Source organism: Archocentrus centrarchus, chromosome 6 (assembly GCF_007364275.1).
Source record: "Archocentrus centrarchus isolate MPI-CPG fArcCen1 chromosome 6, fArcCen1, whole genome shotgun sequence".
Classification (NCBI taxonomy): Eukaryota; Metazoa; Chordata; class Actinopteri; order Cichliformes; family Cichlidae; genus Archocentrus; species Archocentrus centrarchus.
In genome coordinates, this window is record NC_044351.1 from 16,231,380 (window position 1) to 16,249,015 (window position 17,636).

Sequence of the window (17,636 nt, forward strand, 5' to 3'; positions counted from 1 at the left end):
ATAGAATCATGAAATAAAAGTATGAATTCATCTTTTATTCAAGAAAAATCATTGGTTGCAGCCATATTCAGAAGAAGCAGCCACTCTAACATGAGTGGGGGATGTTTGAAGTTATAGAAGAGGCTGCTGCTGTATACCGTTGCATCATAATCTCCTCAGCATAATGCACTTCAAGGAGCTCATTTTACCATGTAAAACAGTGTCTTTAAGATTACTTCTGCTTTTTGCGGGATTATTGAAGAAAATGCTCATTGTAAAACATTTAAAGATGGAATTCACAACATCTATAGCCCGGGTCTGCTGCAGTTTTGGTGTCTACCTGTCAAACAGGAGCTCACTGTTAAGTGACAAAACATTTAAGTGCACTAATCTGACCCCCTGTGCAGCCAGCAGAAGGCGTTACGTAGGTTATACAAAGCAAAATAAACAGCTTCCCACATTCATTTTCGTGCTCTGCTTGTTAGTGGGCTAAAGGTCGCCGTTTCACTACTTCTCGAGTAATACTGGCTAATGTCCACTCTTCAACTCCAACTGACTGACCAACCTGAAGGGGAAGCTCCAGAGGAAGCGGCACTTAGCTGGGCAGAGGTGGGCACGAGAGGGCTCACTTTTCACAGCACGAGCGACAAAACCCCACTCATGCGTTAAGAAAAACGGCGTGGATGTCACAGCCTCTCTCTCTCTCACACAGCGTGGGAAGTATCCCCGCTTTTGGATAACACAACAACACACGGCCGGCGAAAACGAAAGGCGTTTAAGACAACAGGAAAAAACAAACTTGGCAGTGACAGCCGTACCTGGAGTTTTCCTGTGCCCGGTTATAACTGCCTCACCACTCACTGGATGCAGCCAGGTTGTACTCTTGCCTTCTTCGCTGTTGAGAGAGACAGAGGTAGAGAGAGAAAAGCATTCATTAATCCAGCGGTGACTTTTGTTCGAATTAGAAACGAGCAGAATGACTTGAAGCGTTTTCCTTTGGAAGGGATATTTACTTAGCGAAGAAGACGCGTCCATCCCGAGTAACACCATAACTCCAGGAAGACGGGAGGCAAGAAATCCACTCGGGTTGTAGCTCCGCCGCCATGTCTGGCAGTACTGTATGACAATCGCGCGGCTCCGCTCTCCCAGGCAGCGCGTACACGGAAACCTTGGCAACGGCGGGTGGCTGAGAGGCGGGCAGGGTGCAGAGCGGGCAGGTAAAGTCCATTCATGTGTATGGGAGAATAATAGCTGGACAGATTTTTTTAAACCTTATTTTATTTTATGGCTGACATGTTAAACGGCTTATTTTACTTGTAGATAAGTTGTTCAGTATTATCTGATTTGTCTTCTTTTGCACTGCTGCGGACATAGCCCCAGTCAAAAAGTCATTAACAAGAAATATTTCCCCACGTTACAGAAAACACATGCTTCTCTTCGACTTTTCAATCCTGCTGGGAATAAACACTCGGCGGCCACTTCATTAGGTACACCGGTTCAGCTGCTCATGGTTGATTGGATATTAACGCAGATATCCAATCAGCCAATCACATGGCGGCAATTCAGTACATTTCGGCATGTGGGCATGGACAAGCCGACCTGCTGGCGTCCAAACTGAGCAGCATCCGAATAGGGAAGGTTGTTGGTGCCAGACAGGCTGGTCTGGGGATTTCAGAAACTGCAGATCCACTACTGTGGTTGTGCGGGAAAATCCCGCACAACCATCTCTGGGGTTTACAGAAAATGGTCCGAAAAAGAGAAAACATGCTCTGCACAACAATGCCTTGTTGTTGCCAGAGGAGACTGGCCTGCTTCGAGCTGCATACCTGGGCTGTAACTATTTGTTGGTGTAATGGTGTAAGGGATATCCTTGGCACACCTTTGGCCCTTTATTACTAACTGAGCATTGTTTAACCGCCACAGCCTACCTGAATATGGCTGCTGACCATGCCCATTTCTTTATGACCATGCAACCAACCCGGTACTAGCAAGGTGTACCTAATGAAGTGTCCTGTGTATATTTTTATTTTGTATCTTTATATTGTTAACATTCTTTAGTTTGTTTGTTTTTTATGTCTGTATGAACTACCTTTGGGACTCTTCATTATTGTTGGAAATATAACTTGTTTCTACCCCTGCAAAAACATTATGATTGTAAATATTAAGTACATTATTCAATTTTGTGCAATTGACTTTTTTCTTCATTTAAAATTGTTGGTGTTCATCAGAAACATTCTTACAATTATCACAGTTACAGTACAGATTTTGCAAAGTGATCGCAGTACAATAAAAAATCAAGCATAGACTGTATTTACACCCTGCCCAGTTTGTGAGATCAGGTTGCAATGTCATAGTACAGATTTAGGTGGGAATGAAGGGACCCATCTCACATATTTATCATACCGATAAAAACATAACCACCAGTGCATGTTAAACTGTCACATGGTGACTGATTTTTGTTTTTTTTTCCTCCATATAAATAAAGGCATTTCTATCACAAACTGATGCAGAAAAGGTCCAAAATTCACCAGAAGGAAATTAAGTGTCTGACATTCAGCATTTCCTTGGGGAGGACCCTAAGACCTTCTGCTTAATCTACCCCCCACCCTCACAACCCCCCACCCCTGTGCTCAAACAAAACCTGTGCCCACGGCTGTGGCTGTAGCTAGCTTTTCCTGTGTACAAAGGCACATTAAGCATGGGGGGCAGGGATGGATTAACCTGCCACTAGGGCCCCAGGACAAAATTGATCTGCTGGACCTCCAAAAGCCTTTTTTTCACATTAGACATTTTTAATCAAAGCTAAAATCCTCTCTCCTCTTTAACCATTTTCAAACAGTGCCCCAGAGTCACACAGGCTAATAGAAAGAGCCACTTTGCGGTTCTTATTATGTTAGACAGTGTTAGACTTTTGTGGTACATATTCCAAAACAAATGACTAATTAAATTAGCTCAAGCCAGATGATACACAGAGAGTTTGGAGTTTTCTGGGGAACTTCCAGCATCCTATGGAAGTTTCCTGCTTCATAAGTAATCTAGACTTGCTCAGGGGGCGCAGACTGGTGTACATACAGAAGTATTCACAGTCTGCTGCAGCACCCACAATTTCAACTCTACCATTACGTTCTTGGCCTCCGCCTTTTGTCATTGTGCCATGAAACTGCAGCATCAGCCTTTCACAAAATACAAAAACATGTCATCCAACACCACTTTGCCAGGCCTGTTGTTGCATTGTCTTCTGGACACATGGGAGGCCACTGTTTTTAAGCAAGCATGTGGTGGTGGTAACGGGAAGTGGACAGATCTACCAACTGCCAGGTCAACCACTTGGAGAGAAACCCTAAAAGGACAAGGAAGCAGAGAGGCACTGATTCCTGGTCAGAAATCAAACACTGAGCTCTTTGTGTTCTATTTACCTGAGGCAGAGTAACACAGTTTTCTGGTAATGTGACATACAAAAGAGCTGCTTGTTTCTCCCCAAGTAGTAGGACAGCGATCCGAAAGAAGACAGAAAATAACAATATTAAAATAAGCTGAGCTTTATTTGCCCTTCTCATCAACTTCACATTGATCTGAGCAGGAGTACATAAGCTGTGTCTTAAAATGCACAACCGAACACAAATCATTCCCCAGCCTCTGCATACAGTCAAAATATTCTTTCAGGAAATAGAAGAGACGGTCTTCGCCAGAAAACAACCAGATACTATATGTCATTTTGGCAAGCGATTATTATGACCTATACTTACATTGTAACGTTAACCATCTTCTAGGGGGTCTGTGAGTAATGCAGATAATCAACAATTTTCTTTCCCTAACTTTGACTCTGTATTTTTGTATTCTAACCCAACCAAATTACAAGGGAAATGAAAGTAAGCAGCTGAAAGCCGGCGCTTTAACTGGAAACAATCCCGTTTCAAAAACTCTTTAATTAGTCATTTCAAACAGAAGGAACAGATTTAAGTGAAGGACTTGCTAGAAAATACGAGTCTTACCTGCCCTTTTCAATCCCTAATCCTTTTCAGCATATCTCTGTATAAGATCCATCAGAGTGAAAATGATAAGATTAGAGCCTGACACCTGCTTAAATGTGCTAGCGTACCCGTGGGATCTGAAAGTGAAGGAGTGCCTGAAAGTGGAGCTTTTCACTTCTCAGTTTTCCAGCAGTCATCTTTTGATCTGTTTAGTGAGCCTATAGGCCTATGTGCTTCCATTCATAACTTACAGAAAATGAAAGCACTATTTCCTGTATATCACACAGCACTCGTTTCAGTGAGGTTTACCGTCAGCTATTTTATTTTTTCATGTAATCCCAAGTTACAGGGTTGATTAAGAACTTGACAGTAGCCTCGGTGTTCTAGTTCCAGTACTGACAGTATTGATATAACCCAAAGTCCAGCACTGCGGGTCATGTAATTCTTCTTTTGGCAGGGGCAGACATTTCTCAACTACCACCCACAGTTGCCTGGGTGAACAATGCTCCGCTGAGCTATAACTTATGGTCCTCACTGAAAGAACCTAATACCATTAACCAAAGTGGGAGTCAGATGAGAGTTGAAACTTGAAAAGGTAGCATTTGTACAGGGCGTGCATATGTGCTTTGTGTGAACGTTTCTTAGCAGCATCTACTGAATTATAGAAAATGAAAATGAATGGGGAACAAGCAAAACAGATCTGCAGCCATTAAGTCATTTGTCAGGCAGTGACATCTCTGGGAGCTTCTGGTCAAGCGCATAACTGACTCAGCAGAAACTTTGCTGAAACATCTTCCTGTAAATGCAACCCTTCTTTATATGCCTATTTGTAAGATTAAAGGGGATTTCGCTGAATAACATAATGCAACCAGGTACCCAAAAACTCAGTTCAACTTACAAAATATGAATTAATTTAAAGAAGACCCGGGCTCTGTAATGCAAAAGTGCAATAAGGAATCATTATCAAGACACGCAGTTTTGTGTCTGGTTAACATTGCACAACATATTCTTGCATAATTGCTCCATGCTCAGCGAGGCGAGGGTTCTCTGCTCAGTGGCACAGGCCAGGCTCGAGGCATCAGAATGTAATTAATGGTTGCACATTATCAAGCAGCTGTTTGAGGGCTTTGTTCTGGTGCCAGCTCAGCAGAAGCCTCGTGCCTGTCTGTGCTAGGTAAGAGGACCCTCCTCTTTAGACTGGAGCCACTCGGCATCTGTGCAGACCTCTCATTTGCTGGAATCACAAGGCTGTGCCGATAGAGCCGCCTTTGAGCCCGAGCACAGCACTTCAACATGGTCACTTTTTTTTTTTTAGTGAGAGATAATTAGTTATTCTTTGACTAAATTAAACAATGCCTACGGGAGCTTCAAGGGGGGTAACGTAGTAATAAGACCCACAAGTAGAGTGTAAAATCAACATATGCCACAATAACTTCCTACTGTACTGCACTCTTTCACCAAATCACTGATGGAAATGAGTCCCAGATGATTCTGTAATGTAAATACCATGTCATCCATGCTTCTCCACTTTCAGCTCAGTACTTTTTCAAATTGGCAGGCGTAGCACACAAACCAGAAAGCTATCAGGGTCGGTCAAATCAGCAGACCAGGTTAACTGGCAACTTTGAAAAAAATGTTATAGCACTTAATACAGCTGTAGCCGCACATATGCAAAAGTGCCAATATGGATGATTGGAAGGAGTCTCTAAGCTTTGAGAGGTTGTGGAAAAAGGACTCTGCTGGGCGGTTTTAGTTCTCACAACTCCACTCTGAATCGTTAAACACACCTCCCTGAATCACTCTTAGTCACAGCCTGACAAAAACCCAACCCACAAATGGCTCTCTGTTCACCAGAGTGATGACCTCACTGGATCCATTGCATTTTTGGGTGCAGTCCAAATGTTTTTTTTTTTCTTCCCAACTTTTATGAGATTTCCACTAGTGATATGTGTCATTAAGAATGAATGAGTGGATAAGCTATTTTGTAATTAGAGGATGCTGCAAGTGGCCTGAGTCAGTTGCAACCAAATGACTGTGTGTGTGTGTGTGTGTATGGGGGGGGGGGGGGGGGGGGGGGGGGGGGGGTCAGTGATTTTTTTTTTTCGTACTGTTTTTATTTTGCTATTTAAAGCGAAACAGACCTGGGCCTGTATTTGATGTAATAGTACTGAAAAGATCAAGTATTTTGCCTTCCAGAACCCTGCACTAGGAACCCCAAGCAGCAAGATTAACAGTGGAACCAGGCGTGCTTCATTCATCTGTGAGAGATGGCCCAGAACTCACGTCTGTTAATATCTAATCCAACATAATCGTCATACTCTTACCTACATGTCGTTCTTACTCATTATTGGTTTAGACAAGGACTTCTGTGTTTAGATAATGAAATTAGCCTCCCTCCCGCAGGCACGCTCTGCTTCATAAACTGCTTTATTAATTGCTATCTGCATTTAGTAAGTGCTACAAAAGGTTACTGTAAAAACTCGTAAGAGGAGTGGGTTCTATATTGATTGCAGATGGTGCCATTACTCAAAAGACCCAGCTGTGTAATTTAAGTAATGGAGCAGATTATTAATTAAGATGAAGGGCTACTTAACATTGATCAGGGATTCAAGCCCCACTTTGCTGTAATGCATAAATAACCTGGCATGGGTGTGATTCCCCAACACACAGTGCTTGTTAAAGCTCATCGCATGTGCTGATATCACAGATTCTGATATGCAGCACCTCCCGGTTTCATCTTCATGAGTGCAAGCCTGTGCCTTCGCCCTGCAGTGTATTTATGCTTCAGTAGCAGCGTATAGATCAGTTCATGGAGAACTACTTCAGGCCAAGCACTGGTATAATGTGAAAGTGCTCTTTCAAAGGCATGATTATCTTGGTGTGGTGGGATGCATGCATGTTAAATAAGTTGATGTACTCTGTTAATTTAGGTGTAGATGTGAAACCGACTGAGAGTTTTTTTTTAGCGTAGAAGCTGACGACATGTACTGTATAACATTGCAACCACAACATCTGTTGGGCTTTGCAATATTCAGGAAATCTCAGCATGCAGTCCTCCCCTGTTGGCACACATATCCTGTGTTTGATGGGAAAGCAGAGCAGTGTGACAAACAGGTCATGAGCATCTTTCCGGGGCAGCAAGGGTCATGTGAGCGACAGTGAGAAAGGCTCAAGGCTCGGAATAACTTTTTAAAGCGGATGGCCAGAACTCCTTCACACTGTTGGACTTTGAGGCAATCACATAAACTGTTTTGTCACTATGCTGTCTAATCCAACGAGAGGATCTGTATAAATCCGTATTTCCTAATGAAAGGAAACGCATAATTAGGTTTGCACGCAAGTACGGATCGTCTTACTGAGAGGAAAAGGTGTGCACCCCCCCCCCCCCCCCCCCCCCCCCCCCCCCCCCCCCCCAAAAAAAAGAAGCACAAAAGTAGGTTTTATTGCTGAATTAGCAAAATGAGACTTATGCTTCAAAGACTACCGGCTTTTCTTTTGTGCAAAAACACATGCGATCCTGCTTTCCAGTTGAAATGAAAGAGAAACCGCCAAAGTACTTAAGTAAAAAATAAATAAATAAATAAAAAATATCAATTAGATATTCCTTAAAAGAACAGCAAAGTGTGATCTGGGCTTTGACATCACAGTACACATATTTATGTATGAACATCTGCTCTGCTCTGGGGCTATTTATGGCCTGAAGTTTTTTAAAATTCAAGGTCATGGAAAAACTGCAATATCCACATGAGCCTTCTTATGATGAAAGTGCTGTCACTGCTTCAGCTGGTTCCCTGTTTGTTTTCCATGAACAGTTGTTTAGATGCATCCCTTTTCCTTTTCGGGGAATTTCTTCACTGGTTTTGCTCTTTGGTCCCACAAGTTACAGTAAATACAGGAAGCTGTTGTGAAATCTTGCATTTCAACAGAAAATTAGTCACTCCTTTTACCCGCAGAGCTCCTTGTGACTGTCTCTGTGAGCTTAAGCGTGCTCTTCCCCATGCAGTTTAAAAAAGAAAATTACTGACTTAAAATACTTTAGCGGAAACCGTAACTGTCACAGAGGTGCTTGATTTTTCACAACCCCGCTGCCTTCACTGAAACAGGGAGAGATCTGAGTGTGAGATGCTTTGCTGTATTTATTTGTTTATATAATGATGCCACACTTGGTAGTAACGTTCTCAGATGGATCTGTCAATGATTGATGAGGTATGCAGTCAGAAGTCACAGCTTTATAGTAGACATCACATTATGTTGACAGGCTGCAGAAGAATTTAATGCTCTCCCACAAATAGGCTCTCTGTGGAGACCTTATAAGGTTTACAACATGCTCACAACCAAAGAAAATCAGGGATTTTCAGTTATTCGGCATTAAAAGGGACTAGTGAAACTCCTACACAATGTTTTAATTTAGTCTGGATGTCAGCCTCAAGAATATATATTTATTGTTGTTTGCGGCTACAGTTTTATTCAATCAGCTCAGTGTTTTTTAGAATGAGATTGTTCTAAGAATATTCTAAGAACATCTAAAAGCTTTGTGAGTGACTCCTATTTTCCTGGTGCACATCATATCTGGTGGTTCATTTACTCTCCTTATGCGGCAGCTTGCTCATGCTGCTGAGTCAGCCTCCTACTCTACACCTGTTCAGGTGTAGTGACTTTAATGTTCTCTTTGGAGGATTGACTGCAGGGCTCCCAGCTACACCTCACACTGTAAAAGAAACATGAATGTTCATAGTTGAGCTAAATGTTCATAGTTGAGCTATGTGGCAAGATGGCCGGTGTCAGCAGCAGTAAAAGAGCAGGGACAGTAAATTGACTACTTGAACTGATGAGTGGGCGTGTTGGGATGTAGGAAATCTGAGCACATTCCCGCCCTTGTCAAGGTTCAGTAAGTTTGAGGTACATCAACAGTTACTGCACATCTCACAGAGACGTAAAGGATTGTTTACGCTTCTTATACTCATCTTAATGAAAAGATATTACAAATACAAGAAAGCTTTTTAATCAAATGCCCCATGATTAAATTGCTTAAATAGCTTTTCATGAGATTCTTCAAAATCCTAAGATTAAATCAAATTGCCACAGAATGCGTCTGTATGAGAATCTAAATTTGTCAGTCTGTTGGAGAGGCATTAGAACGCAGCTGAGCGCTGTGGAGAGGTTGTGTCTGGGCCACTAAACAAGTCCCGTAGTGCTAAGCAACACTGGGTAAGGGCCATCTGTCTCCTATACCAGAACATTCAGGCAAAGCAGGCAGGGAAAGAAAAAGATTTTCATGTGGCAGCTCCTCTAATCAATGGGTATTGATTCCTCACTTATCTAAAATGCAGGCTAACTCATGAGATCTCACACATCTGACCTCCTGCAGGGAGAGGGGAATGAGGGATGCTATCTGGGTAAGCAGGGTGCTGTGTTACAGATGTACTACATTTACATGTACAAAAGAAGAAAAAAAAATTACTTGAACACCAGTAGTGTTTAGGAAACAAACACAAAAGCATCTGAAGTAAGATATACAGCAAGATATGCAGATACAGATCATTGCACTGGAATTGTATAATTAATGCAATGGGGGGCTTGCAATTATTCAGCCAGTGAACCATCAACTTTTACAGGTTGGATGTGGCAAAGCTTGCACGGACAGTTACTCCCCTATCCTTCTTACCGTCCGGCTCTTAACCTCCTCCCGCTGCGGCTCTCACTCTCTTGTTACAGACAGACAATTAATAAGTGCTTTGTCGGCCGAATGGCTCACATTCACCGCAACTGCTGTGCTCAGCAGACAGCTAAAATAAATAAAGAGCAAGCAACCCCTCTAAACTGACAGTCATATGGATAGATGGATTGCAAAGTCACAATGGCGACCTTTGACAATATTCTATTTTTAAAGCCCTTTTGGAATCTCACACCTAGAATAAAATGAATTTTATATGCTAGTTAGAATAGCAGTAAAGGCGGTAGCACAATAAACACTTTTACAAGTGGTAATAAAACAACAGGAACTGCACAAAAAAGCAAGCTCAAGAGCATGCAAATACTCTATAGCTTTTAGATCAAAGAGCTCAATGACAGGAGATTTTACAGAGCAGAGGAGTGTGATGGAGTGGTACCACAGAAAAATCCCTGAGTGTGCTTTTGTGCTCTGAATGTTAAACGTTGACCAGTTTTTCACCTTTTCTATTTCCTGCCTCACATTTATATACGCATCATATCATAATTCCTTTGAGTTTCTAATCCTTGCTATATAAAGAGCTGAATTTAATGAATGGCAGAATTCAAAGGAAGTCTGTGACAAAGAAATATGCATTTGAATTTATTTGGGCACACATGTTTTGGCTATTGCTGTCTTTATGCAACTATGCAATGTATTCACTCTATATCGAAATCTAAAGTTACTCTTTTTTACACAGTATATAGCATACTGCTTATATATATATAAAAAAAAGATTTTCAAATGGTTAACCAAGACTTGGGGTCTTGGGTCAGGGAGGGGAGGGGAGGGGACTGGAGCCTATCCCCTCCCACTGCCATAGTGTAATAAGGTTTGTCTCAGGATAATATTGAAAAATAATTATCAGTTCATTTATTGCATGCATCAATTCATTTTATAAAATACTTTAATTTTGGAGCCGGAGATTATTTGACTTGATTTATATACTGCCACGTAGCTTAATCTATAATAATATAGCATAATTTATTGGTAGCTCTATTATATTAATCAGTAATTTAAAATAAATGTAGTACCACCCCCACACTGCCTTGACATCATGAACAACGAGCCAATGTGACATTTATAACGCTTAGAGACAGGTGATTTTCCAGTAAGGTTAAATCTTTGGCTTTTGGAGTGCAACCCTGTGGTTCTCCAAATACTCAGTGTCAGGCAAAACCAAACATGAGAGGTAAGGGCAAAAGGGCACAAACGGACTTAAACACTGGGTCTCAGGTTTAATTCCCCAGCAGTCAGACCTTTACCACACATCATTTCCATGCTCTCTCCACTGCTCATATTTGATAAAAGCATAAAGTAAAGAAAAAGAAATATATAAAAAATAATGAAATAATATATTCTCAATATTCCTGACCATGCAAGTTCAGTTGCATCACCTCCCGACATGCTAGCTGCCTCAAATCTAGTCTTTTTAATGAGGGTAATGGCTACATAAATAAACAGATTTTTATTGACTCTTAATAAGTCTGCCTTTGACATATAACTTAGATGTTTGTTTTAAGATATCCACAGGCTTTTCTTCCATGATTCATGAGATGTAATATCAACTGTAGGTAGCCTCTGGTGGTGAGAGAAATAGAAACTGAACTGCTCAGTTGTTACTCAATGAGGCTGTTAAAATAAATTATTTATTTGAAATGAGACAGTGTGATTCTGTTCTTTGTGTGGCCTTGTTTAGCCATTCTTTGCCTTCTCTGAGGGTAATCTCAGAGTAAATAATGCACCTTCATAATGGAAAGAGAGAAATTGTTAGGGAAAATGACAGAAAAAGCACAAACTTGCACAGATTTAGAGCAGAAGCGATGGATATAATTACATTTCTGACCACAGTACTATGTACTGACAGTGTACACAAAATGATTGCCCTGATTCCTAATTTGCAGATCATGACTGCTGTGAAATGCAATTAATGGATTCATAATTTATTTAGTGAGCTGTGATGAGCAAGTTCCTGGGAGCTCACTGAAACAGACTGCAGACTGGATAAGCATAAGGTGTGTCTTCAAGGATGTGCAAAGAGAGTGAAAATAAACAGCACATTTAAAGAGTTTATATGTAGCTAGAGTTGTGGTCAAAAGTTTACATACGCTCATCATGGGTATGAATGTCATGGTAATTTGGGGCTTTTAATGATTTCTTCACTTCCAGGGTGAAGCGATTGTGTAGCATACATCTTTAGTGACTTTAAAGAATAAGATTTGGGTGCATGAGCTTGAATTTATTTGGAATTTTCTCTAATCCACACAGGGTCAAAGGTATACATACAGAGTCAAACGTATACAACTAACATTTGGTTAAATATCCCTGAACAAGTTGCATCTTGATCAGATCCTTTTGGTAGCCATCAACAAGCTTCTAGCACAATTCTGGCTGTTTGTTTAACCACTCTTCTTGGCAGAGGTGGTAGAGCTCATTTAAATTAGTTGGTTTCCTGGCACAGACCTGGCTTATAAGCACAGTCCACAAATTTACAATAGGTTGAGAAGGCCATTCCAGCAGCTTTATCTTAGCCTGCTTTATCCATCCCAAAACCAGTTTTGATGTGTGTTTGGGATCATTTCTTGCTGGAACCCCCAGTTGTGTCCAAGATTCAACCAACTAGCTGGTGATTTGAGGTGAAGCTGAAGAATTTGGAGGTAGTCCTCCTCCTTCATTATTCCATTCACTTTGTGCAATGGACCAGTATCACTGGCAGCAAAACAGCCTCAGAGTGTGATGCTACCACCACCATGCTTTACAGTTGGTACAATGTTCTTAGGTTTGAAGCCTCACCTTTACTCCTGCAAACATACCTCTTGTCATTGTGGCCAAATAGGTCAATCTTTCTCTCATCTGACTATAAAACATTTCTCCAGAAGGTATTTGGCTTGTCCATGTGGGCAGCTGCAAATTTCCATCGAGCTTGAAGGTGTCGATTTTGGAGCAGGAGCTTCTTTCTTGCTCGGCACCCTCTCAGTCCATGGCGATATAAAACTTGCTTCACTGTGGACAGTGACACTGGTGTTCCAGCAGTTTTCAGTTTATGGTAGGCTTGAGCCTTGGTGTTTCCTGGGTTGTTCCTGAATATCCTAATCAATTTCCTCTCCTCTGATGGTGACAGTTTGGGTCTTCTTCCAGACCTTAGCAAAGTAGTGACACATCTGCGTAACTTGTACTTACATAGAGTTGTTTGAACTGATGATCCTGGATGCTGCAGTTGTTTAGAAATGTCCCATTAAGCTTATGGAATGGCCCTGACCTCAACCCTATTGGAAGAAAGAATAGTTCAAAGAAATAATTAAAAGTCCAAAATTACCATGACTCTCATACCCATGATGAGTGTATGTAAACATTTGACCACAACTGTACATAAAGGAATAAGATACATTCAATTTGCTGACACATGCTATGTTAAACATGGGAATATGGTCTCTTTGGGGGTGATATAGATGTCAAAACAGTGGGTGGAAAAACTATTGTGTGGAATGAGTGTTATGCAGAGGGCATAACATCTATCTTTGTTTTGTTTTGTTTTGCTTTGCTTTTTCAAAGTGACAGATACCAAGGAAACAGTCTGAAAAATGTGACACAGCAAGATTCCCTGGATGGCTGCCATGTCCCTGCAGGTACAAGAACGCAAGGATTTGGGAAGGAAACAGGACGCGGGTTGGTAATAATTGGGAGTACCCTCTGGAAATCTTGGCTTTGTAGTTAAGCTTTGTTTGAATATGATGCTATTAATGAGGATGTGAGGGAAACACTTGTAAAGCCACAAAGCCGGAATTTATCTCAGCTGTACTAACAGAAATGTTTTCCATGCTGTTCATTTAACCACAACTGGCAGGCAGTGAGTGATCTCATCAAGTGTTGCTGGTGGAAAAAAAATGCAAATAAGACTTCAGTTGAAACGTCCTTCGGGATATTGTGTTCATTTACAACAAAAACCAGATCATATGCTCAAATCCACAGGAAGAGGCCTAAATATGTAAAGCTCAGACTCAAATGTTCTCCAGCCAAATTTTGCTGCCAGATATTTATGCTGTGAGAGGGTCTGATGGGCTGCATAGTGACTCAACTTCCACCCATTCCTGTCTCAGTATAACAAGTGTTTAGGCTGTTTGCCATAAATCTTGTCCCTGACAGATGTTGCCAAGCAACTGATTAATTAGCAGAGCTTCCTGAGTAAGTAACAGTGAAAGCCAGAATGGGAGAGCTCGTTTCAGTCCCAGTGGTCCAAAGAGTCCACCAGCTCTCACTTTAACAGACATAGAGAGCCATTTATTTTATATCCACCAGGAGCCTTTTGAGAGAATACTTGAGTACATAATTTGGGTAAGAGCACCTATTTGCTTTCTTGCCCAGTGTTAAATGAGAAGATGACTACCACTTTCATATTTGTCTGACACCTACAGAGTTAGACACAGCAAATATTGATTAATGTCCAATATTTAAATAGATTAATTCTTAGTGTCTAATTTTTGATGCTGCTGGACAGGTTACTGGACTGGTTTGTTGGTTGGTTGTTTCCTTGTTACCAGTGCAACCTGGCAGTGTCAGATGGACCTAATGTTGGTGTCGAGGGGTATTTGGAGGTATTTTTTAGAGCCATATGAAAAGTACTGTAGTTAATGTTGCTTAAAGTTCTTCCTTCAGGGTTCCCTCCATGTGGTCCTTCAGTGTTATTCATTCTGAAAAGTTCTTGTTTCGGTGTCTCCTTGTTTCAAATGATCGTTTCTCACTTCCTGTTTTATTTTGGTAGTCATTTGTCTCCTGTGCCTTCCATTTAGTGTTGCTTCCTTTGTATCATCATCTTGAATAGTTTCAGCCGTGCCTTGTTCCCTAGTTATGTACACTTCCCCTAATTCCTTTGTGTGTTTATGCCCCCCCCCCCCCCCCCCCCCCCCCCCCCCCCACACACACACACACACAGGTTATTTGCTGACCTCCTCTCGTGTGCTCTGTTTTCTGCAGAAGTTTAGATTTTGCTGTTTATTGTTCCCTCTGTGGACTTCTGCATACATCCCAACTGAAGGTTGGTTTTCAGTTTAACCCCCTGGTTTCTTAGTATTGCATTTGCGTTCTGCTCATTCTCATTCCTTCATGACCGATCATAAATGTACATGTAATAAGCTGTTACACAATGAAAATGCACAAAAAATACACAGATTGCTCATTTTTAATTATCAAAAATGTAATAATTCACAATTACCACTTAACATAACATGTTTGGACACACACATTACTCTAGTGCAAGAATAACATGTAACATGTATAATATACATATATAATTTATTTTTCCCCTTTGTATATAATTCAACAGATGCCTCTTCAAGATAAATCCCAGCAAAAGATGAAAAAGGGGAGAAGAACACAGCAGGCGGCTGGCAGCCATCTTTCCCAGAAATTGTGTGAACCCACTCTCATCTGTGAAGAGAGCAGGATGCCAATGGCAGACCAGCCAGTTCTGGTATTCTCTAGGGAATGCCAGTCGATTTGCATGGTGCTGGGTCGTGAGCACAAGTCCCATTAAGAAGCAGATATTGGTCCTGCAGCTCAGTTGATGCCCTTCTGCAGTCCTGTCCTGTCCTCCTCTCCTCGTGTAATAGCCTACCTCCTGGTATCTCTACCACAGTCTTGAGATTGGGCTTGGAGACACAGCAAATGTTTTAGCAGCTGCACATAAGGACATGCCATCCTGGTTGAGTTGGACTACCTGTGGATCCTGAATGGACTGCTTGTACCATCTCATGCTACCAGTAGAAGAGAACACTGGTCGTTGGCAACTTTTCCTTGAGGGTGGGCAATTGTTTTATTGTGTGCCACAGCGAACCTGAACTGTACTTGTTGTCAACTGTACGTAGATTCAAACACAATTTTCCTGTCTACAGTGTCCAAACATGTTTAGGTGCAGCACCAGGTAAAGTTGCCATGTTCAGTGTGACTCTAAATTTAGGATACTCGTGGTTTAATTGTTAGAATTTTTAAATGTAAATTCTGTTTTGTACGGTGCATCGTGCCACTGCCCGTCTCCTGCTGGAAGTCACCAAAATGCAGCATCCAGGACAAACATCACTGTGCCACAACAATCTGTCACTTCTTAAAGTCATCAAGTGAACAATGTGGTTGCACTAAAATGGAACCAACTGTAAAATGCTTTTTATAGCCCCTAGAGTCTGTGCAGAACTTCATGACAAAGGTACATCTTGAAAGCCTTTTACACTCAATAACCAGACATACAAGCTTATGTGGAAAAGAAATCATGAGTGTTTTTTATATAAACACTCAGAACAGGCTGCATGCTCTGTAAGAATTATATCTCTTATACTGTGATTTTCTTATGAAAGTGTCCTAAATTTGCAGTTTTCCTGTGCAACATTATTATAAGAATTAGTTATGAATCCAGTAAATATATGTTTTATTAAAAGAAATCAAAAGGAGACAATTTCCTGAGTAAACTGTAATGTGAGGCACATTGGGTGCTAAACTAGGTTTCCTATTCCATTGCATTAAGATGAGATATGTATGTAGGCTTTGGCAGTTTGTTGCCTCTGTAGGTGGATGAGGAAGCACGCCATCTTTCTTTCTTTTCTTTTTTTTTCTTTTTTTTGGAATGATGATAGTTGGCTGAGCCATAGCTGAACAGAACATAACTTGTATTTTCTATGCCAGAAATGGCCTGAATCCACAGGGCAATGGGCCACACACATACATGCGCACAAACACACGAAGACAGATGCTCAAATACTTAATTGACTAACCTCAAACATTATCAGTTCTTCCATGCGGTAGAGTCAAAGCTGTCTAATAGAGGAGGAGGGTCATATTTTGATGCCCAACTCCATTTAGGTTAATAAGAGTACTGTAATTATCTGGGAGGATGGAGAAGGTATATGAACCATGATAGAAAGCTAAATGGTTCAATTTTCCCAGTCATGTGAATGCCTTTTCCCCACATCACTCTTGGCAGTCAGAGAGGCTAAAAGACACAGATTAATCTCCCATGGCTATTATGGTCCCAGAAAATGGATGGGGAAAGCACACTGAGACAGAAAGGGGATATGTAATTTGCTGGGGATCACTGCACGTTGGCTGAAACCGGCTATAATTAAAATAGCAGTCAGCAAAAGTTTGACAATCGTGCTATAATTTGTAATGGGGTAATTAAATTAACACTTCATAGAGCTGCTTTTTAATTATATTGTAGCCATACTCTTCTGCATAGGACATACATACTGTGCTAATTATATTTACTTCAGTCTAAGTGGCTTAAGTCTTTTGACAAATTGCAAAGTAATGTATAATACAAAAACCATTTAAATAAAGAGTTCGTTCTAAGCAGATTTTAAAGAGTTCAGAGCAGGCGAAAAGAGAACCTTGTGGCATCATCTGAACTCTGCAGTAAAACACCAGAGACGTTCTACAGGCTTTGATAATACCCTGCCTCTGTGTCTGTGTTGATAATACCTCTGTGTCTGTGTCTATAGAACTCATAATTCCTGTTCTGTCAGACTGGCTCTCAGTAACTATTATTTGTCTTTAGTGGCATGAGCTGGATTTGGCAGACCTGTCACTGCATGCAGTCTTGCATACTGTATGCAAGTATCAAAATTACACATTCCTTAGGACGGCTCTAGATCTGTATCATTGTCTTGATCCTGAGCTGAATAACAAATGAACATCTTTGCTGCCTTCAGCTTTAACGTGCTGATTTCCCTGGGCTGGAATTTCTCCTAATAACCAATCGGCTGCCTCGCTCATCACAGCAGCACCGTCAGAGAATGAAAACTCTGATGCCTCAACAATATGCGTGCTGCTGGATGGAGTTTTTTTCTCCAACAGATGGCCATTTGCTCAGGGCTATAACAGTATCACTGGAATGAAATAGCAGGAATACTAAGCAGCTTTGAATTGTGATTCATTTTCTGTTAACAGGAGATTCCACAACCAACAAAATCTTTTTTTAGATATTTACAATT

The 17,636-nt window shown here is 41.1% G+C and overlaps 1 protein-coding gene and 1 long non-coding RNA gene across 8 annotated transcripts in view; one reads left to right on the forward strand and one right to left on the reverse strand.

Annotated features, from left to right (window-relative positions):
• The window catches only part of plekha5 (pleckstrin homology domain containing, family A member 5), an 88,046-nt gene extending 86,915 nt beyond the window's left edge, over window positions 1–1,131 (reverse strand). For all 7 annotated transcript variants that reach the window (XM_030731529.1, XM_030731528.1, XM_030731525.1 and 4 more), the window contains exons 1-2: window positions 993–1,131; window positions 798–874 (exon numbers count right to left, since the gene is read on the reverse strand). In XM_030731529.1, coding sequence (XP_030587389.1) covers window positions 798–874; window positions 993–1,084 — 169 coding nt within the window. In that variant the 5' untranslated portion in view covers window positions 1,085–1,131. The remainder of the gene's footprint in view (window positions 1–797; window positions 875–992) is intronic.
• On the forward strand, window positions 562–16,011 carry LOC115781710 (uncharacterized). The gene is made up of 4 exons (XR_004020092.1): window positions 562–1,196; window positions 13,213–13,286; window positions 14,632–14,692; window positions 14,981–16,011. It is a non-coding gene; the product is annotated as an uncharacterized LOC115781710 (long non-coding RNA).
• The last annotated feature ends 1,625 nt before the right edge of the window (window positions 16,012–17,636 follow it).